General features: G+C 35.4%; 2 protein-coding genes across 4 annotated transcripts in view; one reads left to right on the top strand and one right to left on the bottom strand.

The window, feature by feature from the left end:
* Positions 1-431: 431 nt before the first annotated feature.
* The window catches only part of LOC120629056 (active breakpoint cluster region-related protein), a 29,223-nt gene continuing 3,243 nt past the window's right edge, over positions 432-26,411 (top strand). Inside the window, exons 1-20 of one of the 3 annotated variants that reach the window (XM_039897803.1) lie at positions 432-806; positions 2,220-2,442; positions 2,825-2,924; positions 3,008-3,164; positions 4,478-4,727; positions 5,334-5,478; positions 8,149-8,290; positions 15,516-15,632; positions 16,183-16,368; positions 17,196-17,393; positions 18,461-18,580; positions 18,666-18,788; positions 19,864-20,061; positions 20,421-20,630; positions 21,248-21,443; positions 22,260-22,453; positions 23,281-23,444; positions 24,749-24,888; positions 25,494-25,639; positions 25,767-25,891. In XM_039897803.1, the coding sequence (XP_039753737.1) occupies positions 531-806; positions 2,220-2,442; positions 2,825-2,924; positions 3,008-3,164; positions 4,478-4,727; positions 5,334-5,478; positions 8,149-8,290; positions 15,516-15,632; positions 16,183-16,368; positions 17,196-17,393; positions 18,461-18,580; positions 18,666-18,788; positions 19,864-20,061; positions 20,421-20,630; positions 21,248-21,443; positions 22,260-22,453; positions 23,281-23,444; positions 24,749-24,888; positions 25,494-25,639; positions 25,767-25,891 (3,410 nt within the window). In that variant the 5' untranslated portion in view covers positions 432-530. Of the gene's footprint in view, positions 807-2,219; positions 2,443-2,728; positions 2,925-3,007; positions 3,165-4,477; positions 4,728-5,333; positions 5,479-8,148; positions 8,291-15,515; positions 15,633-16,182; positions 16,369-17,195; positions 17,394-18,460; positions 18,581-18,665; positions 18,789-19,863; positions 20,062-20,420; positions 20,631-21,247; positions 21,444-22,259; positions 22,454-23,280; positions 23,445-24,748; positions 24,889-25,493; positions 25,640-25,766; positions 25,892-26,411 lie in introns of all 3 variants that reach the window. The other 2 variants (XM_039897802.1, XM_039897801.1) reach the window with 2 other exon arrangements.
* LOC120629058 lies at positions 8,854-11,781 on the bottom strand. Its single transcript, XM_039897805.1, has 3 exons — positions 10,079-11,781; positions 9,435-9,987; positions 8,854-9,214 (listed from the first exon to the last, which is right to left on the bottom strand). Exons 1-2 carry the CDS (start codon positions 10,152-10,154, stop codon positions 9,458-9,460), a joined length of 606 nt encoding a protein of 201 aa, XP_039753739.1. The 5' UTR covers positions 10,155-11,781; the 3' UTR covers positions 8,854-9,214; positions 9,435-9,457.

Below are 26,411 nucleotides of genomic sequence, written 5' to 3'. Positions count from 1 at the left end.
GGAATAGTGCCAAGAATTCATCACAACATCAGTCATCATGGGACTTTTTTTGAGGAAACTTTAAAAGGAGTGTTTGTAGCATATCTGATATATCCTAACATCGTTTCTATTTCTAAACCAAAATGATAATTTTATAATAAAGTCAAACTTATAAAGGCTTATTACCTATTCTTTTTTAAAGACCCTTAGCCCTTTAACTATTTATTTTTGTTTTGATTTATGGCATTTCCTAGCGCGAAACAGCACACTGTACGCACTTTGCCAGTGCGCAGTAGTTGCTTTTTAACTAGTTTTCTCTAGGTATATTTAATTTCAATTCAATTAAATTTTAGTTTTATGGCTCACGTTTGTACCAATTGGGTAGGTATATGACATACCTTCGAAGTCTGTGGTGTAAATTTCTGCTCTGTGATGTGACAAAAAAAAAAATGGTCTCGCAATGACAGAATTTCTGATTTATTTTCGCTAAGGAATACCTACTGTGGTTTCTTACTGTAACATAAAATTGTCATGAAATCGTTTTGTGAGAGATGAGTGTCTTCGGGGATTTTCAACGTGTGTGGGTGCAACGTTTTCCAGAGAGTGCATTACCTGCCGCTTGGGAGGAAGATGTGAGAGCCAATTTGGCTAAACATAAACAGAAAGTAGCTATCCTAAGGGAGGAGTTGGAAAAAGAGGAGTTTTACGTTGAATATTTAGAAACTTTACTGTCTGACGTCGAGAAGCACAAAGCGATACAAGGAAGTAGAACGGAACCGCCCTTAGGGGCTGACTCGAATGATGATAAGGCATCTGATAGCAAGCAGGTAAATGAATGGCTTATCTTACGTTCAGTTACAGTATAAATCAAAGAAGACGTTAGTTATACGATTTATTTGCATACAAGTTCGCAAACAAAAAATTAATTTAAAGAAAAAATCTAGTTGGAATATTTGCGCAGCGAGGATTTCTGGATCCTTATGTGGGGTTGAAGAGATATCAGATCCTTGCAATGCACCAACTTGTTATTCATAAAAGTTGCAATAAATGTCAGAAATCATATTAATCTGTGATATTTAGTAGATAATTTCAAAAAAGTTAAAACCTGGATAGTAGTATTAATAATAATCATTTTGCATTTACATTTTGTTTTAACAAATTTCTCCCTTGATAACTAACAACAAAAAGAAATAGTTTGTATGAATCATATTCTCTGTCTATTTGACAGTGATGGATCTGTGCTCATTTGGCAAGTCCGAATGAAAACAAAAAGCTTAAGGATTGTAAATTTTATTAGAACCTTTACTTTATCAATCTAAAACATGGGTTTAGTATAAAATAATTACATTTACTATTATTATATTGTAGTAATCAATTAATGTTTTATATACTATACACTCATTAAAATAAATAAACTGTTAAATAAAGGTTTATATTAATTATTTACAAAAAATGTAGTTATTCATTCATCTCAGGTTGCTTGAAGAACACACTTAAGTACCTGTTTAATGTCCACATATTATCTAGTGACAACACAAGTGGTAGTAAATGTAAATGTAATATGTACACACAATTACATTAGGAAAGGCGATTGTATTATAACTTATAACAGCATAAATGGGTTTTATATGAATATAAACTAAACATACATAGTGAAGTGATAGCCTAGTGGTTAGGACAGCAGCTTCACTTTCGATTTGAATCCCATCATGCACCATTAACTTATCTAAGTTATGTGCATTTTAAGCAATTAAAGTATCACTTGCTTCAATAGTATAGAAAAACTTCATGCGGAAACCTGCAATGCATTATAAGAACTGAAAATATGCTGACTTTGCTTCTTTTAAAATGTGATGAGATATTTAAAAGAAAAACCATGAGAAACATATTAATGTTGAAAATATATCAAATATAAATATACAATGCTACATAAGAAATAAATACATATATCAGGAAAGTTAAGCAGGGAATCATGTCCAATAATATATATTTTACTCAAAACAAATTATCCAAAAAGACCTAGTTGCAATACAACTAGAAGGAGCCTACAGATCTCTAGGCTGAAAACACATAGCATCGTCAACCTTACAAAAAAGGTTCAATACATGTAAACCCTTTGAGTATTGATGATATCATTATTATATTGTGTGGTATTAGGACCTCCAAATTTATTTAATTCCAGTATAAATCTAACTTTCTTTAAAGTTTAAAATATTTTGCACTTGTTTTGTTGCACACAGGACTGTGACTCGCTATCAAAGAAAAGTGAAGGAAGTTTAAAAAGTGATGATTCAATTGAAGCTCTGGAATGTGAGGAAGTCCATTTAAGAAGTAAATCAGTAAACTTTGCAGAGAGAAGTTCTGTTAATCAATGTATAAATGAATTGTCCTCAAACCTAGCAGCAGAAGTTCGAAAAAGATGCAATAGTGAAATTGTACAACGAACTGACATTGCCAGTAATGGTAAAGTATATTTGAATATTTGTTTTCACTCATGATAAATTGTTTTTTTTTTAATTGATGAGTCAGGCCATTAGATGTTTGTTTCTTCTATTTGTCAAGATTGTGTGTCTTATCCAGTGATAGAATCAGCTAAATTTATAGTAAATTATTGCAAACATTACATTTATGTGGATGAAGCTTGTGGAACTTGTTAATATCCAAAACTTATTAATGTGCCAAACTATAATTTTCATAATGTTTGTAGTTTAAGATTTCTCTTCAAATTCAGTTTGAATATGTCTTTCAGTAGATATAGAAACAACAAATAAAACTCAAAATAAAACCCGTCCAGCATCCCAAGCAGGTGATTTTGTAACAGTTATTGAAGTAAATGGTTTGAAAGCTGCAGGGAATGCAGCCAAAAAGTCAGATGATTCACCACAATCATCAGAAAGTAGTTCTGCTGAGGCAACATCGTCTTCTAAAAAGAAGGTGCCACCAAAGTGAGTATTACTATATTTATTTATATTTTTATGTATCCTTCATTGTGAATGTTACTCTGTATGAGAATGAAATATGTTTTTAGGCCACCACCAAAAGTGTTTAACAAAAGAGGTGCATCATTACCTGAAACGGGCTTGGTGGAGGATAGTCCACCATCACCCATTGGACGGAGACTTCGTAATGCAGAGTCTCGGGAATCTATTGGCAGTCGTGCCTCAACACCATCCATTAGTGAAAGAGTTAGTATTACTTCAAATTCTTTATTGCTGTAGTCTTAATATATTTACATAGCCATATCAGACCTAGCCATAGTATTTGTATGTGAATATCTACTACATGTAAGTGTAAGCGGGCTGTAGATGTTAAAAAGTCTATGAAGACTAGGCAACTCGTATTCCACTCTTCGTCTTTTACTTTTAACATAACACAACAGTTTACTTAATGCTTCACGACAAAGCTCAAATGTTCTAACTAGAGTTCGGAGAGAAGAAGTGTCGACTCGATTTATGGTACACGAAGGAGTTTAGTCGGAGTCGGTCATCGAGTATGTCGCCGCGACCGCATGATATTCACGTACACCCTGCAAATCCTCTACGTACCTATGTAATTTCTAAAATAGGGTTATTTCCAAAAAGCCAAATCGCTTGGTAGGCTGTCTCTGGCAGTATTCAGTAATTAACCGCTACCAAACCATGTTATCAGAAATGCGAGGTAATGTTTGCCTCTGTGTTGATGTAGATGCCGTGCGTAGAATAAATTACTTAATTCATCGTTTTCCCTATGGATGCCTACCATTCATTGTTCTCATTATAAATAACATATGAATCAACCAATTATAAAATTAGTCATACGAGTTCATTCTATTACATGCGTGTGTTAGACATACCAGCCTCGTTCTGGGGATTCACTCGCATTAAAATATAAAAAAAATATATAAGTCCAGTACTTCTCGAGATTATGTATGGATGTGTTAACCCGAATATTTGTTTGCCTGCCAAAAAAATATAGAAATATAGAGAAAATTATTTTCATAAAACTGGCAATGGAGGAGGTGTTTGCCATTTTATACCATTTTACTTCTTTATGGTTACCCTGGTCCAAATTCCTGTGCACGCCACGGATAGTAGATGGGATACCTACCTGAAGTGCACGATATGAGCCGCTTAAAAAGCAGAGACGGTAAAATCTCAGTGGTGCATCTGTTCAACTTTCGAAACACGCGTTGTATGTAATTCTTATTTTTTATAGTTATAATTGATGGACCAAGCAGATGGCGCACTTGATGGTAAGTGAAAAGTGCAGGCCATGCATGATACAAGAAACACGTCCTACAATGAGCGCGCCGTGTTTATCAACCTGAGGCGTAGGTGTCGTACCTGTAATAACACAGCATTGGAACAATGCTGCTTAGCGGCATAAATAAGCATAATAGGCATAGGCAGTAGTACTTCCCCAGGCGAGCTCTGTTAGAAAAATCTCTACTACTACTTCATTAAACATCATCGTCCTATTCAAGAAAATTATATAAAAACAATGCAATTTTCTTCTACAGGTAAAAAGTTACGAATCTATTAACTCCCTATCATCGGAACGTAAGCGGTCTGGCGGTGCAGCGACCCCTAGGTCGATAGACGAGGAAGTGACATCAACAACTCCTGACCTCCCAGAAGCTTCAGATGATAAATCCGCTCCAATATCATTGGAAAGCATACCAGCGGCCGTACCGTCGACGGAAGACGAGCCGTATTACGATCAAGTTCCGGTCGATATTAATGACGGCGAATATGTGTATATACAAGCAGGTAAGATAAAACAAATTAACATTTTTACAGCAAAAATAATCCATACTAATATTATAAATGTCAACGTAAGTTTGTTTGTTACGGTTTCACGCAAAAACTACTCAACCGATCCTCCTGAAACTTTGTACACATATTCTTGGAAGTGTTAGTGCTAGTAATATAGGATATTTTTTATCCCGAAATTAAGCTCGGTTCCTTTGTGAGACGGGATGAGTGTTTGACGATTTTACACCATAACTCCGATAAATTTTAACCGATTTAAATAATTATTTTTGTTCTATAGAGATTATAATATGTGTTTAATTTTGCCCAAACTGTGGTTTGATATAGAGGACAGAACTCCTCGGCGAACAGCAGCAAACCCCTCATTTAAGGCTTAGCGATACTGAATGCCTTAAATTTTTTTAGATCTACAACTAAATTGAATGCCTCATCAAAAACAAAATCAAACGGATACGAAGTCGCGGGCAACAGCTAGTAGATAATAAATAAATAAATATAGCCAGCTTGCATGATGTTTAAATCTTTTTTATGTGAGCTGGCTGTATTTCCATCATCCAGTTATGGCACAATGCCGTGATTTATATCTATTTATTAATGTTGTAGGAGGCGCTGGTTCGAGTACCGAGGACGGGTCAAGCGGCACGAGTACGTTGCCGCTCAGCACGTGTACCGCGTCAGCACCGCCCGCTCCCGACTCGCCGCTGTGTGCCACTGCACCTAACTACGTCAATATACACTACTTTATACAGTGAGTTTTATCTTATTGTTACGTACTCAATCACGGAAGGGTGTTATGGCATATTGCCGATCAGCACGTGAAACCCGACAGCGCCGACCGCTCTTTACTCGCCGCTGTATGCCACCGCACCTAACTACGTCAACATATTATACTTTATACAGTGAGTTCTATCGTATTGTTATGTACTCAATCACGGAAGGGTGTTATGGCGTATTGCCGATCAGCACGTGAAACCCGACAACGCCGTCCGCTCCTTACTCGCCGCTGTGTGCCACCGCACCTAACTACGTCAACATACAATACTTTATACAGTGAGTTCTATCGTATTGTTATGTACTCAATCACGGAAGGGTGTTATGGCGTATTGCCGATCAGCACGTGAAACCCGACAGCGCCGACCGCTCTTTACTCGCCGTTGTGTGCCACCGCACCTAACTACGTCAACATACAATACTTTATACAGTGAGTTTTATCTTATTGTTACGTACTCAATCACGGAAGGGTGTTATGGCGTATTGCCGATCAGCACGTGAAACCCGACAACGCCGTCCGCTCCTTACTCGCCGCTGTGTGCCACCGCACCTAACTACGTCAACATACACTACTTTATACAGTGAGTTCTATCTTATTGTTATGTACTCAATCACGGAAGGGTGTTATGGCGTATTGCCGATCAGCACGTGAAACCCAATAACGCCGTCCGCTCCTTACTCGCCGCTGTGTGCCACCGCACCTAACTACGTCAACATACACTACTTTATACAGTGAGTTCTATCTTATTGTTATGTACTCAATCACGGAAGGGTGTTATGGCGTATTGCCGATCAGCACGTGAAACCCGACAACGCCGTCCGCTCCTTACTCGCCGCTGTGTGCCACCGCACCTAACTACGTCAACATACAATACTTTATACAGTGAGTTCTATCGTATTGTTACGTACTCAATCACGGAAGGGTGTTATGGCGTATTGCCGATCAGCACGTGAAACCCGACAACGCCGTCCGCTCCTTACTCGCCGCTGTGTGCCACCGCACCTAACTACGTCAACATACACTACTTTATACAGTGAGTTCTATCTTATTGTTATGTACTCAATCACGGAAGGGTGTTATGGCGTATTGCCGATCAGCACGTGAAACCCGACAACGCCGTCCGCTCCTTACTCGCCGCTGTGTGCCACCGCACCTAACTACGTCAACATACAATACTTTATACAGTGAGTTCTATCGTATTGTTATGTACTCAATCACTGGAGGGTGTTATGTCATATTGCCGATCAGCACGTGAAATCCGACAGCGCCGGCCGCTCCTTACTCGCAGCGGCGAGTACACACAGCGGTGTGCCAACTCACCTAACTGCATCAACATACACTACTTCATACAGTTAGTTATATTGTATCGTTAAGCAACGTGTAACCGAATTACAAATTATGTTGAAGGATGCAAAAGAACATTAAAAATATTATATCAATAGAAGCAAAGTTATTCTTCCATACAAACGAATTCAAAATATTTCAATTGTTTACTTATGATTATAAAAGACCGACACGTGCGTAGTACCTACGCTACGCGAAACGTATCTAATAAAGTGACAGTTGTTACTTGATTTTCATTTTGCATGTGATTAGGGCTGTATCTAATTTCTTCCAGTAAAAACTATGGCAGTGGTTTACTCAAAAATTATTAGGTTTTTTAATTCACCGATAAATAAATAATAAATAAATAAATATACTACGACAAGACACACATCGACATCTAGCCCCAAAGTAAGCGTAGCTTGTGTTATGGGTACTAAGATAGCTGATGAATATTTTTATGAATATAATACACATGAATTATAAGATACATATAAACACCCAGACACTGAAAAACATTCATAATAATAAGTCTCCGAGACATAATATAATATTTCTCTAGAGCCTGATAAGTATTATTTCGGTTTTCATTTAGACGCTGTATATCACTGAGGTGGTGTTGAGGCCTAAGCTTTCCTTATTCTAAGAGGAGAGTCATGCGCTGTAGTGTGACGATAGTAGGTTGATATTGATAATGATGAGTATAACATTTATATGACTATACTGTGGTATAGATTTCATAATCCGTTCGCACATTTTACCTATTCAAATTGCGTTAATTCGGAATGAGTTGGGAATTCCGGTTTGTAGGTCGAAAAATATTTTAATTTACACGACGTATATTATTAACGCTATACGAAATACGGAAATGTCTCATTTAAAATGGTTTAGCCGCCTTATAATATCACTGTAATAATGTTGTTATTCAGGAACTTTATTAACCAGTATACAGTACATAAATCAAACTGTTGCATTTGGTGTGCTTACGTTTCGATTATTTCTTGATCCTTACGTCTAAGTGGTCGTAATGTTATCCGATCTATTATTACTTATAAAAAAAACATAAACAATAGCTCGTTTCTCGACATATTCCCCAAATTAATTTTCAATCTTATCGTGGTCAGATGGTAGATTGAGTTTAGTAGTGCTATTTTTTCTATCTCTTCCCTGTAGGTAAGGACGGCACTACTAAATTTAGTCTGACATCGTAACATTTTCCATTTGATTGATTAACATTGGCAGGTAGTCAGTGTTATCTTTGTCCAGAGGATTTGGAACGATAATGTCCTGGTACTTTATTAAAAGGGCTTTAAATCTTCTTAGACAAGCAGGTGAAGGTACAGAGCCTAGCGAGACAAGCTCAGAGTTGGCCGACTCAAGTGATACCCCTCTGCTGTTGCGAACTATTTCATCCGACACCGAGGCCGGAGCGACGCCGCCTGTTTTAAGAAAGCTTCAGCACCAGGTTGGTCCCAGTTTTTTTTTTCTCAAAAAAAAATGTCCCAGATATGGTATATTATTCGCGTTTATTGAAACTCTGTAGTTAAACTTACTGAGGAAATAATGATGTTTTTAGATTATGCAATACTACGTACGTACGTATAACACGTAAGCCCGGCGAGCTCGTCAGATACCTATGACCAATAACCAATTGTTAGTTTTAAGTTTTCTATTACAGATAAATGTGCTGTTAAATTGAAATTTAATATAATATGGTACACTTTAATTTAATAGCACTTGTACACTATAAAACTGTGTTTGTAGGTTACGCTAAGACGGCGGCCATGTCTCGATATATAAATTGTTTTGGTAAGAAAAACCTATTATGTTAAAAACAGCTGTAGTTCAAAAAGGCTGTTGACTGCGTTTCTTGTAACTTTTACAGCAATAAGTAACCACTGACTTCAATAATCAGATAAAGTTTGAACTAAAGATTTCATGAGAGCCTTATTTGTTTGTAATTTATTTTGTGTTTTGTGTTTTTATTAAGATAGTGTAGCCCATAAGAATTCAGAAATAAAACAATTGTTTGATTAAATTTATTATTTATTTCTAAAGCTTATTTCATTATCTTCCAAGTTATTAGTAAATCTATGCTCATTTGTTTGGAGGTTTAGCTTGGACCGATCATGAGGTTGATTTGACGTACATTTCATCTCCCCAGTGAATAAGTTATACTTACAAAACTCTACTTCACAGTTATAGTTTTGACATCGCGTGTAGTAACATATTCCATCAGAACAAAGGGAATCAATGTTCAATTTTAAAACTAAACTATTCGTTAACTTTGTCACATAGTGAACAAAAAAGTTTTGAATATAATTCAAGACAATTTTATCTAAATCAAATGTTATAAAGTTGTATGAGGCGTCACTTCTTGGTCTCGCATCTGTAAAACAAAAACATAATTTTATTAAAGAATACTTGGAATAAATAATTTTTTCATACAATTTATATTAGTACCTAATACAAATCTTTTTCTACGAATCCTAAGTGTAGTTGTATATTAATAATTGCGGTTTCGGCTGCACAATTTAACACACAATTACTCAAATGCGTCTATGTTCGAAAATAAATTAACTTTAACATTAGTATGGAGTTGGATTTACCTGCTTAATACTTCGCTTAAACATCATGCAGTCCCAGTTTCTTTTTCTACATTTTCAGTTACTGTAGATGATAAAACCGCTTCTAGTTCCAGAGGTCGATCTTCAGTTCCTTGTATGTTATCGTTTTCGGTCGATGATAATATTATAACAGTATTTGGTGTTACGGGTTGATTTAACGTGGTTTCAGTTTCATATGATTGCGGTGGTGGTTGCGAAGCCGCTTTAGAAGATTTAGGCGTCGTTGGTTCTTCTGGTTTAACCTTCGTATTGAAGCTTCTACATTCTCCAGTTATATCAGTATCATACATGTTGCATGTGATATTCATGCAACCGAATCTATCACACTTAATCGTTGTACATGTCTGATCGTTACACCATAAGGTAACGTTATACCTGCCTATTTCTACAGAGTCATATGCGTTAAACCGACTCAATCCCATACCTGTGTTGCTTTCATATGGTATATCACTGTTATCAGAACTCCACCATGAAAAAGGATACGTTATCCAACCCCATAATGTGGAGCCGACACCGCGTCCCTCAGATTCGTTATCTGCAAGTGATGTATTGTTGTGTTTAGGAATCTCGAATAATAAGTTGGTGTCATTTATTGTAATAAAGTTTAAAATTTAGTAAAAACTTACGTGAATACGGTTTGCTTATAGATTCATGCACTATACACAAAACAATAATTGATACGAGACTCTTAGAACTGAACATAATGTCACGGTGTTGTGTGCAACTTCCTAATAATAAATGTTTGAACAGTCCCACCTCCGCCTTTTATAGTTACCTCAGCTATGTCCCTATCTCATAAGAGATAAGGCAGTTTCGGGAATGTTTACTTAATGAGTTATGAAGAAACATACCAAAGCACTATTAATCATCCCATAGCTTAGTTTCATTAATTTGGTGCACTTGTTTTTTTTTTTCATTTTAAAATATGCATCATGTGTACTACTTTTTATGTATATTATATTATTTATATTTAAATCGCTTGGCTAGCCCTAATCAAAGATACCGTGATCAACCAAAAAACTTGTGTTAAAAGATTCACAGTAAGTCGAATTCTCATAATTATTTTTTGTATGAACTTCGCACAAAATGCAATTCTCTTTTATGTTTGGGCAAAATAAAAATCTGCATAATTGTAGATCATTTACGCAATTTGTCAATGCTTTTAATTTCTTTCGTGGCTGCACGTAGTTGGCTATAAAGTTTTTTATAGCACTCACAACATACGTTGAATTCCATTCTTTATAATCATCATCATGGGGCAAAATATATTTTTTATTGCCCTTAACATATTCAGCAATTTGTTTAAATCTTACAATTTTGTTCTTAGATATATTTTCTAATTTTAAGTGACCGGCAGGATCAAATTTAATAATTTTAGGTTCGGCTGATTTGATCGAAGACCAGGGACTCAGGTATATGTCCTCCTTATTCTGAAATTACATTTTCATCTTTGTACAATATTAATTATTATACACTGTAATTTGTTCGGCGGATAAGCGTAGATAAACCTATGCGGTGCCTATACAAATAACCGAAGAAAAATGCTTTACTTTTCGTAGATATTACCAAAATGTGTTTCCCACGGCTTTATCGATTCTCATTACTCCCTAATTATAATTTATAATCAAAGAGTGAGTTAGTTATTTCTGTTCAAGATCCATCATATTGTATGTACAGGACTCGCATGCCAGAAAGTTGATAGGTATTTTAACTACCATAAAAGGTTTGTTTTTACCACTACAGGTAAGCTCTTGACTGCATACTCACTAGGCGTTAAGTGATAAAGCAGTCTTAATATGGTAGCAGGCTAACCTGTCATGGGGATGGTAGTTTTATTAAACCCTGTCAAATAAAAAGAAATATATTAAACTCTCACGTACCAGCTGCTTATCCAAGTCATTTGCACAATTAACATAAATAAATTAAGGAACCGTTAACCGAATATTTAAATTACGGCCAGATTCACGTTCTTAAGTCCGATTCATTGAATTCGGTTGAATTTTTTAAATATTTTATTTTACATCTTTTAGTTCTATTGTTATTTTAATAATGACATAATTAAAAAACTATTTACTTGTAGGAGTGACGAAATTAGGTCCTTTTTAATTTCAAGGATTAAGTTTATACATTTACAAATAACTGTAACTTACTTGGGCTGTTATCGTTAATAAATATGTTAAAAACACAATCAGCTTGGTTGTTGTTACTAATACCTTAGCAATTGCATTAACTGATTTCATTGTTGGGGCCAAAGATAAACAACAAGGTATGCTTGCTTTTTATCAGAGCTTTAAGAGTACAATACTTAATGTTTGTAAACACAAGATCTTTGTTTGCTTTGTGCTATGGTACGATTACAGTATTATTTTACGCAACGATTATGACATTTTAACATTTTTGAGAATTGAACAATGACCTAAAGAACTAAGTTCTTTAGTTGTACATTTTGAGCTTTGGAATTTTTTCTTAGATGCTACAAATGTGCTACATTTGGATATAATGCAGAGAGTCGCCTTCCCATACATTTTCCCTAACATTTTGTCTTGTAGAATATCGACAATTTTAAAACCAATATTTGATGGCAAATCCATGATCGATTCTAAGGCAGCTACACTATCTGAAAAAACAATAAACATCAGTTATTTATTCAAAACTTAAATCAATTCACCAATTTCGTTATACCTTACCTGTATCTTTATTTCCTTTACAGTGTCCTTTGTAATTAAATCTATTATCTGGTGAACAAATTCTATGGAGACATGTTTTTTCAGCGCACTTCATTGAGTGGCATACGCTCTGAGAGCAAAAGGTTAAAATTCCTTTAATATATTTCCCTACGAAAGACATGAATACAGGGGCAACAGTATCAACATCGTTCCAGTCTACATCTCCAAATATTGCGTGTTCCAGTACCAATGTTCGATTATTGCGTATTCTATCTTCGGTCATGTTTAGTTTTGCCTTTTTGGTTTCTCTTTCTAAAATTAAAAATGTTATATTTTTTGATTTTACCAACGTAAAATTTTTACTTTCAGTTGGCCAATACAATAGTTCCATTTCTCCCTCTTTTGTTTTATTAAATTTTTTAGCCTCTTTTGTATCACTCTCCATAGATCGACTGATTTTTGGAGGCATTACAGTAGTCGCAGATATGTTTGTATTAATTTGCGTAACAAATGTAATATTTTTCTCTAATGCTTCGCGCTTTAAACGTAGTTCAACAGTTGTTTTGTTGTTCTTCTCTATAAAATCCGTTTCTATACTATTTCCTATTTTTAACGATTCACCCGTGTCATTGTCGTTATTTTTAGTTATGTTAAGCGTTAAATATAATGTTTCAATCGAACCATTTATATTTTTTATTGGCAAGTCTGTAACTGTATGATTATTAGCATTATAAATCACCTCACGCGTAAGTGGTTTATTAGTCTGCAATTTAGGTGCTTGAATTTCTTTATAAGAATTCAAAGAATAATTTTGGCTGCTGATTCGGTGATCTTCGTCAGTCATATTGTGGTCTATTGGGTCTACTTTAATGCTGTGAGAAGTAACTTTCTTGCCCATGTGTTTTTTATTATTGTTGCCTAAACGCGACTTCTTTTTTTTGTGTATAGTTATTTTATGGATATCAGAATTATCTTGCTTGCTGTACAGTTGTTTTATTCCAAGTAAATTTATTGGAATTGGAAAGTTTAGGTGTGGAAATGGTAGATTTACAGTTGAAATTAATTCTTTAGAGATTTTACCTCCTCCTATTTTTTTGTCTTGATTCCGATCGTTATGTATAAGCTCATATAATATTTTAGGCAGCTGGACATCAATCTTTAGGCGTATATTAAGTTTGTCTTCATCAAGGCTATTTCTTTTATTTTGTAGTGCAAATGTTGAAGTTTTAGGAAAGCTTTCAATAAAGATATTTTGATTATCATATTCATTGATGTTTTGAGTGGGCAACGAATCAGTTAATAGAAAACATTGTTTGCAACTACACTTGCAAGGAATTTGATTGACTTTACAATAGCATGATTGCAATGGTATATTGGGGTTTGAAATTGAAGGAATCAAATTGATTAAAGCATGCTCGTTATTTATCTGCATAAGAGTATTGGGTGTTTCTTCATTGTAATCCTGTGGTCGGTCTGTGAACTCAGGTTTGTTATCCATGTTTAGTTTGGCATTATGTGACATGAATAAATTCAGCGGTTCCAGAAATGACGATGTAGCGTACTTTTTGTTTAAGTAGTTATTAGGAACATCATACTTATTTCGTGTACCTTTTTTAATCTTTGTGTATTTTTCATAATGTACTTGTGGGACTTTGTTTTTACCTTTAGATTTTTCTATATAATTTATTCTCTGTTTATGCGCTTTATCTAAGTAATGTTGATATTCTGATAACAGATCATACATATCTTCACTATTGTCACTACTACTGAATATGTTTTTCGTCAATTCAGGACTCTAAAATATTTAAAGTAATTAAATCAATATATAATATGTTAGCCCACACACCCAAACAAAATAAGTGTAGACATTTTTAATTTACTTACCATATTGTTTTCAAAATCATTTATAACATCCGCTATATCACTAAATATTATTGCATCATGTAGTGGTGTAAAGTCTACTTGCTCTATCTCATAACCTGTAGATTATGAAAATTAAGAAAATCTCTATTAAGTGTGTAGGCATTTGTAAAATGGAACCATAATTGTTAAAAACTTTGATATAGTTTAGCTTGTTATCGCGTGGTAATGCGTTTAAAAGTATTTAATAATCAATGATTGAAGAAGGCTCGAATATTTTCCATTTTTTTTTTTTTGCCTAAACATTCCATTTTATTACTTACTTCCAAATTGCCCATTTGTAAACGTAAGGTAATAAATGCAAATGCTAATTAATGGTAACCACATCTTATGCTCTCACTTAAGCACACATTTGAAAAAATACTTAAATAATGCAAACGCAAATAAACTATATACATTTAGATACAATAATCTATTACCGAACGTGGCTTTTAAATCGGCACTAAATGTAAACGCATTCCCCCTTCTTATATGTAAGTATTGTTGGTAGGTGTGTTTGTAAACCATTGTTTAATTGCCCTATTATTTCACGATATGCTTTTTCCTGTTGTTTGTTATTAAACCTACCGAAATGTACTCTTATTAAGAAAAATTATTGCCAATTAAAAAACATAAATACCGTTAAATTCAAAAATAAAAAAAAACAAGAAAAAAATTTGCACGCACAAACCACTGAACAGATTTCAATACAATTTAGACAGGAGATAAATTGCATTCTGAGGAAGCTGGTGATAAATAACCCCGAGAAAATCTCCAAAAAAGTAGCAGGAAACCTTGTCTTTCTATCCTCGGCACGCACCTCTATCTTTTCGGAGTTATAAGCATTTTAAGCAATAAAATATCACTTGCTTTAATGGTAAAGATAACATCTTAAGGATACTTACACGCCTGGGAGTTCGAAATCCATTTATTTTAAGTAGGCATAAAAAAGCACTTTTGAAACGTCAAGTCTGTCTGTTTGTAGTAACTCTACCACCGGTTCGGAAGGCAGATTTTACCGCGAAGAAGCTGAATTTACATTTTAACATTAATTTTTCTATACTGTTAGAGATGAAATTGGAGCCGGATGCTTCCAAGCAACCTTGTCGTTATTTAAGAAATTCATTAATTGTTACCTCGCTGTTATAAATGTTTCTTCAACCTATTCTTTAAACTTATGCTTTGGTAGGTCCAAAATTACCTTAGGAATCATATTATAAAAGCGTATACTCTCTCCCACAAATTGCTTCTGTACCTTTCGCAGACGATACACAGATGACACTAATTTATGACCATTTCTTATAAGTCGACTGTTTATATCCACTTTTTGTTTATATAGACTAATATGTTGTCTTACAAATACTATATTATTATAAATATATTGTGAAGCTACGGTAAGTATACCTATTTCTTAAACTGTGCCATGTAGGCTAGTTATGGGTTAATCATGATGATAATCCTATATGTCTATAAACAAGAGCAATAATATTTTTTCCAGGAATCCAATATCAGTAACAATGCGGAGGCCGAGCGACTAACGATGCATCGGTGTATCGTCACAAGTATAATAGAAAGCGAAACTGTTTATGTGGAGTGTCTTTATGTTATGGAGAAGGTAAGAATGATTTTTAGTCATTACTATTTTATTACTGTTGTATTTTGCATGGTATAGCCCAAACTGACCTTTTCACCTCAGTTATGATGCGCTCAGTTTTGAAAACGTAGTAATCGGTCTAATGACGCATATCAAAATGGCAACCCTAAAATCAAATACATACTTGCAAAGTTTAAGCCTTCGTGAAGACAACAGAGCTATAATGTACGATATGAAGTCTCGATTAAATAATTTTGAAATGAAATTACCGCCTTAAAAAAAATTCTGTCTTCAAAAAAAAGGAAGACCTTGTTTCTCCCTTTTGACTCGGTCCCATTTTTTTCTTTCGGCGATGTCTTTATGCTTTGGTTTGAGACTGATAAAGAACTCCATAATTCCGAATCTCCGATCTACTTCAGGTTGAAAGATCACCACAGACTACAGTTACTCACCAGCGATTGTTATTTTCGCGATATAATATGTTATGTTATAGTTTCAATGTGTTACATAAATAGTACAACATTGAAACTAATTTGAGTTTGCTTTTAAATCCTGTTTTATTTTTCACCAGTATATGAACGCTATCAAAGCAACATTATCAACGTCGCAACCTGTGATAACCGAAGAGGAATTCGGTACAATTTTCTACAAGATATCGGAGTTGCACGAACTGCACAAAAATTTCCTTGAGGGTCTTAAAAATGCCGTTGCGAGTTGGGAAGAACCTCTGTCTGTTGGAATTCATTTCAAGAAAATGGTAACAGTCATTGAATCCCTTATATAATTATTAAGATAGAGAAATAAATAACGATTAATTTTAAGGCATGTAGAGATGGTGCATTGAACATTCTATGCACATATTTACGACCTTAATAACTGCATTATATAACTTGCGGTATAAACGCTGCAAATCTAAAAAGTAGAAGGACCAACTAGAACTGTGTCTGGGTGTTTATCTATCTATTATAAGAATTTATGTATGTTCATCATTAAAAAAAAATCATCAGTTATCTTAGTAAGTATCCATAACACAAGCTACACTTACTTTAGAACTAGATGGCCAGTGTGTATTGTCGTAGTATATTTATTTATATATTTAACTAAATTATGTTGTCGTTAAAACGAAACGTACATACGAATTTAATATGAACCTTGTTTAAGCACTTTTATGGCATCTCAGGTACTCAGCTACAATTGTGTTAGTTAAAGCAGCCGCGATACATTTTATGGGAAATTAAGGGATATTAAAGCAAAAAATACTCCACCTATATTTCTCGGCGTGTAATTTGATGTTTAACCAAAAATAAAAAGCTAATGAAAATCAAGTCAAGGTGTATTCTAGGTTCAAGTGGGCTGATTTTTAGTATACTTAGATCAACTCTCTGGTTATATGCTTTCTAACTGAATTTTATTGTCTCAATTGGTCTAGCCACACTTGCGCGTACAAAAAATTAAATAAAACGAAATGAGACGTAAGTAGGCTGGAAGAATGACCATATTTATTCATAAACATGATTACCCTTTTAAGATAGTGAAACTAATATAAAACAATTACCATATTGTAATAATAGATACTTGCTATAGGCGGAAAACATTAACGTATACGGAGCGTTCCTCCACAACTACGGGCGTGCAACGGATGCGGTGCGGAGGCGATGCGCGAGCTCGCAACGCTTCTCGGACTTAACAAGAGAGATCGCATGTCGTGGACAGCCTGTGTCGCTCGATGACCTACTGCACAAACCTGTTGCGCGTGTACAGAAGAACGCGCTGGTTTTACACGTGAGTAGTACGCGATTGATTTAAATATAGGTAACTTACGAGTTTGGAAGACCGCAAAGATTGCAGTTACGGCCACGATCGGGAATCCGTGCTTTCTGGAAACGGGGTATACCTCGTACAAAATGCTCTCCCAAGGCTTCTCAAGCTTAATGCGAGGTATGGTAATCTCAATAACATGGAAGAGTTGCTCGTTGCTGGTATCGAATGTTCCCTGCTGCTTTTGTGACTTTTTTGTGTTTATCAATTGATGGACCAAGCAGAAAGCCCACCTTCCACCACCACCACCACCACCTTTGTAAGTTGTAAACCATAGTTTTTTTTTATCGTCTTTAAACAGAGCAATACTTCCCAGGTCATGCAAGGAACACATTCTGTGAAGTGTTACCCTGTGTCCATCCAATTTAAGGCGTGTTAAGCCTCATGTAACTGTCAAACCGGTAACCACGCCATTCAGGCCGGAACCCAGCATTGCGATAATGCTGCTTAGCGGCAGAAATAGGCATGGTTTTAGTACTTCCCTGGACGAGCTCTAGCAAAAAAAGCTCTACTGTTACTGTTATGATTTTGTATTTTATTCGGGATGTCAATACACGAGTTATAATGTTTGTAACAGTTAAATGTAAAAAACTATGATGCTTAATGCAAAAAAATATATCGGACTTTGCATTTTACCCTGCGCATTTTAAATTTAAATCAATTATACTTTTGCTCGGGACTTATCTTTTGCTCACTGACAAATGAATTTCATCATAATTTCTTAACATTTGAGACTGTAATCTAAATATAATCAAATATAGTCTTCATTTTAAACTGAAGTTTGGGTGGTTAATCAACATTCGATAAAAATATAGTTCAACGTTTACATACGACGATAATATTATGGGATTTGCCCATCCATAATATTATCGTGAACTATATTTAATAAATAATCGATTATCAGAAATATGAATGAGGAGCTAAATCGAATAACTTGGGCACACTCAGAAATTAATGTTATAGAAAACCGAGCTGACTTGAAATCTTGTTTTGCCTATCTAATGGCCGCCTTTTACTTTTATGTTTTATAGGATCTGATTAAATACACGCCAGCCAGTCATCCCGATCATGCAATGTTGACGGAAGCGCTAAATATGACGCAGCATTTCCTCGACGAATTCAATATTATACAAACAAAATCCATGTTCCCGGTAAGAATTTTGATTATTTTATATTATATATTTTTACACTATTGATCCAAATGCATAGGTTTTCATGAATGCTCTTGTATTACAGAATGCTGACCGTGCACAAAGAAGGCTCGTTAAAAACTCGTTCATCGTCGAATTATCAGACGGGCATCGAAAACTGAGGCATCTATTTCTCTTCAATGATGTTATTGCTTGTGCCAAATACAAGGCAAGTTATATTCGAACTTCCAAGTTACTTTAATATTTATTTAAAGTCTTTATTTGTACACCACTACACAGTTAGTAAAAATAAAGGACGAATAGAGAGAAACACAAAAACTGGAGTAGAATACAAAAGGCAGCCTTATCGCTTAAAAGCGATCTCTGCCAGGCAACTTTAGGTTTAGGACAACACGAGAGAGAACAAATAGGTGGTGTAAAATTATTATAAACCTACATTCAAATAACTACATACGAATAGATAAACAAAATATACACAAATAAAAAAAATACGGTTTTGTGGTGCAGTACCATTTTCTACAGGCTATCGACGTAGTCGCATACACATTGGACTCTTTAAGTGGATCTAAAATTTCCCATGTATATTTGATGCCGAAAACAAATGTCATTGTGTAAGGTGGAGATACTGGTTCACCACGGATTAAACGTTATCCATAATTTAAAATATTTAATTTTTCACGTAAAAATAACCCCTAAAAATAATTAACATTCATTCGTTCAAATGACTTGAAATTGCATTTACATGTGTATAAAGGTATTTGTGAATTATCTTTTTAATACCATATACGACCTGACCTTTATGTTGTTAGCATTGTAACATGTAGGACCATTTTTGTATATTATTTCTATAAAATATTTATCATAGGAAAAATTTGTGAAACTAAAATATTTCTTTAAGTAATAAGAACACCTAGCTTGTATGATTTTTTTTTCACTTGCTGAAAAGCTCATTTATACCACGACAGTGGTTATGTCCGGCTCTTACCGACTAAAAAACCCCAAGGCGATACTTCCGCACAACCGAAACCCAGCCAGCCAGCCAGTGGCGTGCATAGAGGGAATGCACAGGGTAGGCAGATATAAAATGAAGAAAATCTCCAGTACCAGTTATAAATACTTGAGGGTAGGTTTTTTATAACTCTTACAATGCCTATCCTTGGTTTTTACAACTCGTACCGGAGATTTTCATCATTTTATATTATCTGCATACCCCGTGCATACCCTCTATGCACGCCATTGCAGCCAGCCTGTATGGCCCATATCAAGCTTGTGTTTTCTTTAAGGCGTCAGGCAGGGATAAGTTCACCTTCGAACTAAAATGGTTCATACAACTCCCGGACATCGTTGTGGTGGAGGATGAAGGCACGAGCACTGCGGCCGAAAGAGAAACCTCACCCGCAAACATCGTAGCGCTCAAGTCGCAAGCCTGCACTGTGCGCGATGTCATACTCGCGGAAGAAAGGGCATCGCAAGATGATAAGGTTAGTTTCCAGCATCCACTTTTTTATTTTTTTTATTTCGCTAACTATGACCTATATTTGACGGTCGGCTGGCGCAGTCGGCAGCGACCCTGCTTTCTGAGTCCAAGGCTGTGGGTTCGATTCCCCACAACTGGAAAATGTTTATGTGATGAACATAAATGTTTTTAGTGCCTTGGTGTTTATCTGTATTATATGAGTATTTATGTATATCATTCATAAAAATACTTATCATTCATCTTAGTACCCATAACACAAGCTACGCTTACTTTGGGGCTAGATGTCGTAGTATATTTATTTATTATTTATTATTATTAATTAACTATCGTAGAGGTCAGTGTGGTCAAATCATATCTTTCTAGAAAATAAGACTGGGTGGACGAGGTGCAGCAGAGAAACAACGAAAGAAACTCGCTGAATTAGAAGGGCAATTGGTCCTGGCGTCACCTAACTTGGTTTTCCGAGTGGGAGCGCGCGCTCCCGGCTCGACGGTCCTGCAACGGCAGCATGTGTTCTTCCTCAGCTCGGAGTACGAACGGACCCAGTGGATAGATTCCATACATGCTTTACAGGTAACCCTACAAGTCGGAAATCTTTGCAAACGTACGCACCAAAATTTACCAAACTTTCATAGTAATCGGAAGAAGGATATTGTTGCTTTCGTATGTTTGTATGCTTTTTTAAATGTCTTATAACTTCATAGTCCCATGTTCAATAACTTATCGAACTTTCTATAATTAATGGCATACAAGCTCATAGGTGATGTTACTCTGCATGCGTCAGTATGAAAAGAAAAAAATTGTGTTAAAAAATTCGTCAGTTTTCGGAATCCTGAAGTTAGATTTTTAAAATCTGTGACTCAGGGTTTGAAGACGTTTTATCGTCTGAAATCCTCTAAGGCACGTATTAAACAACTCGCCAAAGTTTCATTTCTGTCGGATTTCATCTATGTCGGATGGATGGTAAAAAGGCGTAGAAATTAAAGACAAAAGAATGATATTTATTTGATAGCTGGAATATGAGGCAGGTTTCACAAACCAAAAGTTTAAATTATATGAAAAAATACTGGATGGACTTCAAGAGTGCTAAAAATCTGATATGGGTTTAACCCAATTGAATTAGTATACGATATATAATCTGTTTATATAATAAGTTTACCTTTCATATAACTTGAGAGCATTTGAAACAGGCATCGTCTGCGCCGCCCGCTGGATCTAGTACGGTTTCGATGCTTGAATTGCAAAGCTGGGTGACGGCCTGTCGCAGCTATTTACAAACGGACATGGGCTCGTACCTATTGCGAAGTGGAAGGGACGACTCCCTACTCTTAGGGGACCTGCAGCTACATATCGGTGGCATGACCGCACCGTTGGATACTGCTGCAGGTGAGTTAAGACTTGAAACGCATATTCCTCACCCATTGCCAAGTATCAGACAGTTCCCCAAAGTTTGGCATCGGCCACTTCCCTGATATGTGTAAAGAATTTAAAGTTAAGAACGGGAATCGAAATTCTTGTCTCGTGATGCGTAGCCGAAAATGCCAACGTTTAGACCTTAATGGTCTAGACTTTAACATTTTCAACTAAAGACAGACAATTTTCATATATATATCCAACGTGTAACGTAATTCCGAAATACTGTTGAAGGGTGCATAAGTTTATTTCATAAGGAATCCCACTGTAAAAATATTAAATCAAAAGGAACACATTTATTTCAAAACATTCTAAGTGTGTACTTATGACAACCTTACTGAAGATAAAAGACCGGCACGTGTATAGTACCAACGCTAAGCGACGCGTACCTAATAAAGTGGCAGGAGTAGCTTGATTGTACTTTTGCATGTGATATTATTAGGACTGTATCTTATTTCTTTTAGTAAAACTGGCAATGGTTTATTCAAAAACTATAAGCGTTTCGGTTTCACAGAAAAGTCTCAGAGATAGCAAATAATTTATTCCTAAAGCCTCTGAAGTATCATTTCGGTTTTCATTTACATGTTGTATATGAGAGAAGAAAAAACTCACAGATACATGTATAATACAGAGCAAAATGCGTATTATACATGTATCTATAGATTAACATAAAAACCTATATAAGAATAAATATAAATTCCGAATCAGTAAAGTTGTTATAAAAAATCTGTCACTGATATGAAAGACGCACGATAAAACGAATAAAACCCCTTTAATTCACATTTTCAGATTATTACATAGTAGTGGAAGTTGACTCATACGGCCACTACTTCCGTAAGGCCAAGTCGAAACTAGTCTGCCGCAGTGCCCAACCTCGCTGGAACGAGAGCTTTACACTCGACCTCGAGGGCTCGCAGAACTTGCGGTTACTGTTGTATGAAGACGCGGCACGCCCCGTCCTAAGGGGGAAGTGCACGCTTAAGGTACGTACTTGTTGAGGCCACACTTAGGAATTTAACAGATCCACATATATATATGGAACATATACATTATACATGGAATTCCGCAAAGTAACGCCTGCTTGTGTCCAATAGATCCCAATAATAAGTATACAGATATCACGATCTTACTCTCCCGGCCTGAAATTGGCACAAGAAGTTCCCGCATATATCTACTACAATGCCATCCTTGAATTTTTAAGAATTATCTCTGTTCTGCCAACTTACATTGGGCGTATTGAAATTTATATTTTATTCCATTTTGGAGTTGGCATATTATTTTTAGTGACAATTCTCAAGACCAAATAATGAACCCAAACACGCATCTACTTTGAGTTGTCGAGGAGCAAGTATTTCGATGATTCATAGATACAAAGTGGTACTTACAACTATTTTAAACATATAATAGTAGATTATGCTACAAGGACATAAAATGGGTTTTATGACTGAGTTACACTTCACTTCTATTGCGAGGAAATTTGTTCATGTTTCTATTTAAATGTATGTTAATATTTAAATGAACGATAAAATGTGTTTTATGAGCGAACTTTTATATTTCAATTGCGACGAATTAAGAAGAAGAAATACTTTATTGCACACAAACATCAAAATATACATAAAATAAAGAATAAACAAAAGAACAAAAATTGTAGGCATTAAAAAACCAAAGGCAGCATTATTGCTTATTAATGAAATATGTTAATAAAAAAATATTACTAAAAAGACATTCATACTCTTAAAACGAAATAATACACAGAATAGATAAAAAACGACGACAATAATAGATTCTCAGATACAACCTTTTTACGCAGTTGTCACGCGATTGGGTGGGAGACAGCGTGTCCCGAACTGTATGTGTGGGTGGCGGCTCGTTGCCGCTCCGAGTGCGCGTGTTGCCACCCGAGCGCTCGGCGAGACACGTGCCTAGCGCCAAGCCTGGTGCTTTGTTTGGAGCCAAAATCACACATGTGGCCAAGTATGTATCGACCCCAGAATCGAAATAGAATTACGCTCAGAAAATCGAGTGAACTTAGGGGCGGGCAGACTATCTAATTTTTGTATCGATAGGCGATTTATAGTAAGCTAGAACTTGCCTCCGGAGTCAGAAAGTGACATAAAATCTCCAGTAGGGGCGATTAAGTCTCCTTTCAGATCCTCAATGCCGTTTCTGCTTTAGGAACGCACAATGTTCAGTGCCTGATTAAGCAAGCAAATTCTTTAAAAGAGCCCTTGATCTGCTATGGGATCTTAAATATAAAGTGGTAAAAATACAATTCAATACTCAATACGTATCTTAAATATAATACGTATTTGCTATCTATAGGTTACAATTTTGTGGGTAATTAATAGTGTAAAGTAGTAAATTACTTTAGACGATGTCTGTGTGCGTGTGCGTGGTGTCTGTCAGTCAGTCAGGCAGAGATGAGCGGAATTAAATATGCGGGGTCCCCTTTCGAGCGGGGCCCGTAGCAATTGCTACTCTTGCTACGTGGTTAATCCGGCACTGACAATGTTGCGGCTCGGCGTTATGGTACGTACGGTACACAAGATGCCAGCCACTGCATGCCCTCGATAATGCAGTTCACATAAATGTTGCCTAAAACCGATACAACGGTCATACGGTCGTTTATACAACAGTTACGCCTAATACTTCCTCGTTGGTCAAGTGGTTAGCATGTTCAATTACGAATCACGTTGGTCCTTGGTTCGAATCCCGGGTCGAGCCATAATATATATGGTGTTGTGTATTTTCTATTAAAGAATTTTCGGCATTGGCCAGGAGTTAGGAAGTTGGTAGTATCAGCCCCCGTGCCTAAGAGAGCACGTAAAGCCCGGTTATTATCACTTAATTGTGGTGGTAATAGTCGTTCAAGCCCACCAACCCGCAATAGAGCAGCGTGGTGGGTGAATGTTCTAAAACAAGGCCTGTGCCTAACAGTGGGCTGGAAATAGGCTGCGGATGATGATGATACATCATTTAAACGCAAGACTGATACGCATTCGGACGAAGAAAGTGCTATGTTGCAGTCGTAGGATCACAAGTTGCTGGTGCTATATGTAGCTAGTCGTTTGAATATCTTTTAAAGGCTTCATAATCCTAAATTCGCCTTTATTGATCGCTTCTTAGCCTTTCATCTTTGTGAACTCTCTTCATGTCAATGTTTTTTCTATTGATGTCCTTAACTGTAAATGACAAATAGACCGTTAATTTTTCTAATTTCTAGACAATTGCTTTCGCATTTTCACTCTTCATTAAACATACCTCGTTTATGTATTTAGACGTGAGAAGCGCACCATACCGTTCATAATAAGTGCGTGCGTGCGAGAAGTAGAGAGGCGTGGAATAGGCGAGGTTGGCATCTACAGAGTTTCCGGCAGCGCGTCGGATCTAAACCGCCTTAAGAAGAGTTTCGAGACAAGTTAGTATTTTACTTTTTACGGGGGTTTTCAAAGTCATGCAAAGTTTTATTGCTCTATTTATGGAGTACATTTTTCATAACAGTTACGTTGAATTTAGACGGAAAGTTATAGATATTTTTTATATTAATTAACCTGACTTACATTTTAGTTAAGTTTAATTTTAATTTTATTTATTATTTTTAAGACATCAATATTAATTACTTTAATCCTATTTAATTCATATTGTTTTGTTTCCTAATAATTGATTATGTTAAATTATTAATTGTAAATTAGCTTTAAATATTTATACTTTTAAAGGTTTATATTAACAGACTAATAATTAACTGTAAATAATTTATAGGAATGACTTTTTACATTTTTAATGCATGCTGTGATAACTTGTAAATGGACATTTACTATGTGACTCATACAAAAAAAAAAAAGTAATGTATTTACTGTTGGTTGTCCATTATAAATAAATAAATAAGACAATTTTATATATAAGACTGAAAGAAAATGTTTCGGGAAACAAATGCAAGAAATTCCCAAATGATTACCAGGAAATCGAAAACGTATTATATTCGTATTCGGATGAGGAAATATTTTATTTTCATTTGTATTTTAGATGCATATGAAGCAGAGCAGCTATTGAAAGAGGTTGATGTACACTCGGTTACTGGAGTTTTAAAATTGTACTTACGTGAACTACCTGAAGCGTTATTCACTGATGCGCTATATCCAGAGTTATTACGTGCTTGGGGCTCATCACATGTACGTATAATTAAAATTTTCTTTTTAAATCTTGCTATTAAAAGTATGTGTATGAAATAAACAAGTTTATACGAAATAAGAAAGAAATGAGTGATACTTTACGACGATTTAATATTCCTTTTTATAGGGCGGAGGTGCATCAGGTGATTCGGGTCCAGCGCATACAAGGCGACATGCACTCCTGAAATGTTACGCACAACTGCCAGATCTCAATAAGAATTGTATCGACTTTCTATTAAATCATTTTGTGAAGTAAGTTGTAATTTACGATTGCGAAATGGTTTTCTCTATGCCCATCAAACTTGATGAACATCTCGTATAGATTATAATATTTCGCAACAAACAGGCTATTTAACGCAGAAATAGTTTTCTTTTCAGACTAATAGCTTTAAGTTTAACAAGTTATATCATTGAAACTCTATATTTGAGTATGTGTTTTCTATCCTACGTTCGGGTCAGCAAAATGTGCACAAATTCAATGATTCTGTCAAAGATTGCTCTGTGAAATACCAATTTTGCACACATCTGTATAGACTTCTTCTTCTTGTTTATAATGTTTTATTTCCCTGTAAGGACATTAAAGTGTTCTGAATATTAAATACTGTATAGTTTGCTATTCACTGTCATACAAGAAAAATTATAGCATACCACTACTTGATATTTATCAAAATGGTAAATAATGCATGAATCTTAATATTTCAGATAATTATAAAAGTTTTTGATTATGCTTTCCATACCTTTTTTACATATTGAGATTAATCTCTTTCTTACT

This window comes from Pararge aegeria, chromosome 13 (genome assembly GCF_905163445.1).
Source record: "Pararge aegeria chromosome 13, ilParAegt1.1, whole genome shotgun sequence".
Lineage (NCBI taxonomy): Eukaryota > Metazoa > Arthropoda > Insecta > Lepidoptera > Nymphalidae > Pararge > Pararge aegeria.
The sequence above is the reverse complement of the archived record's forward strand: the minus strand, read 5'-3'. Positions and strand labels throughout refer to the sequence as shown.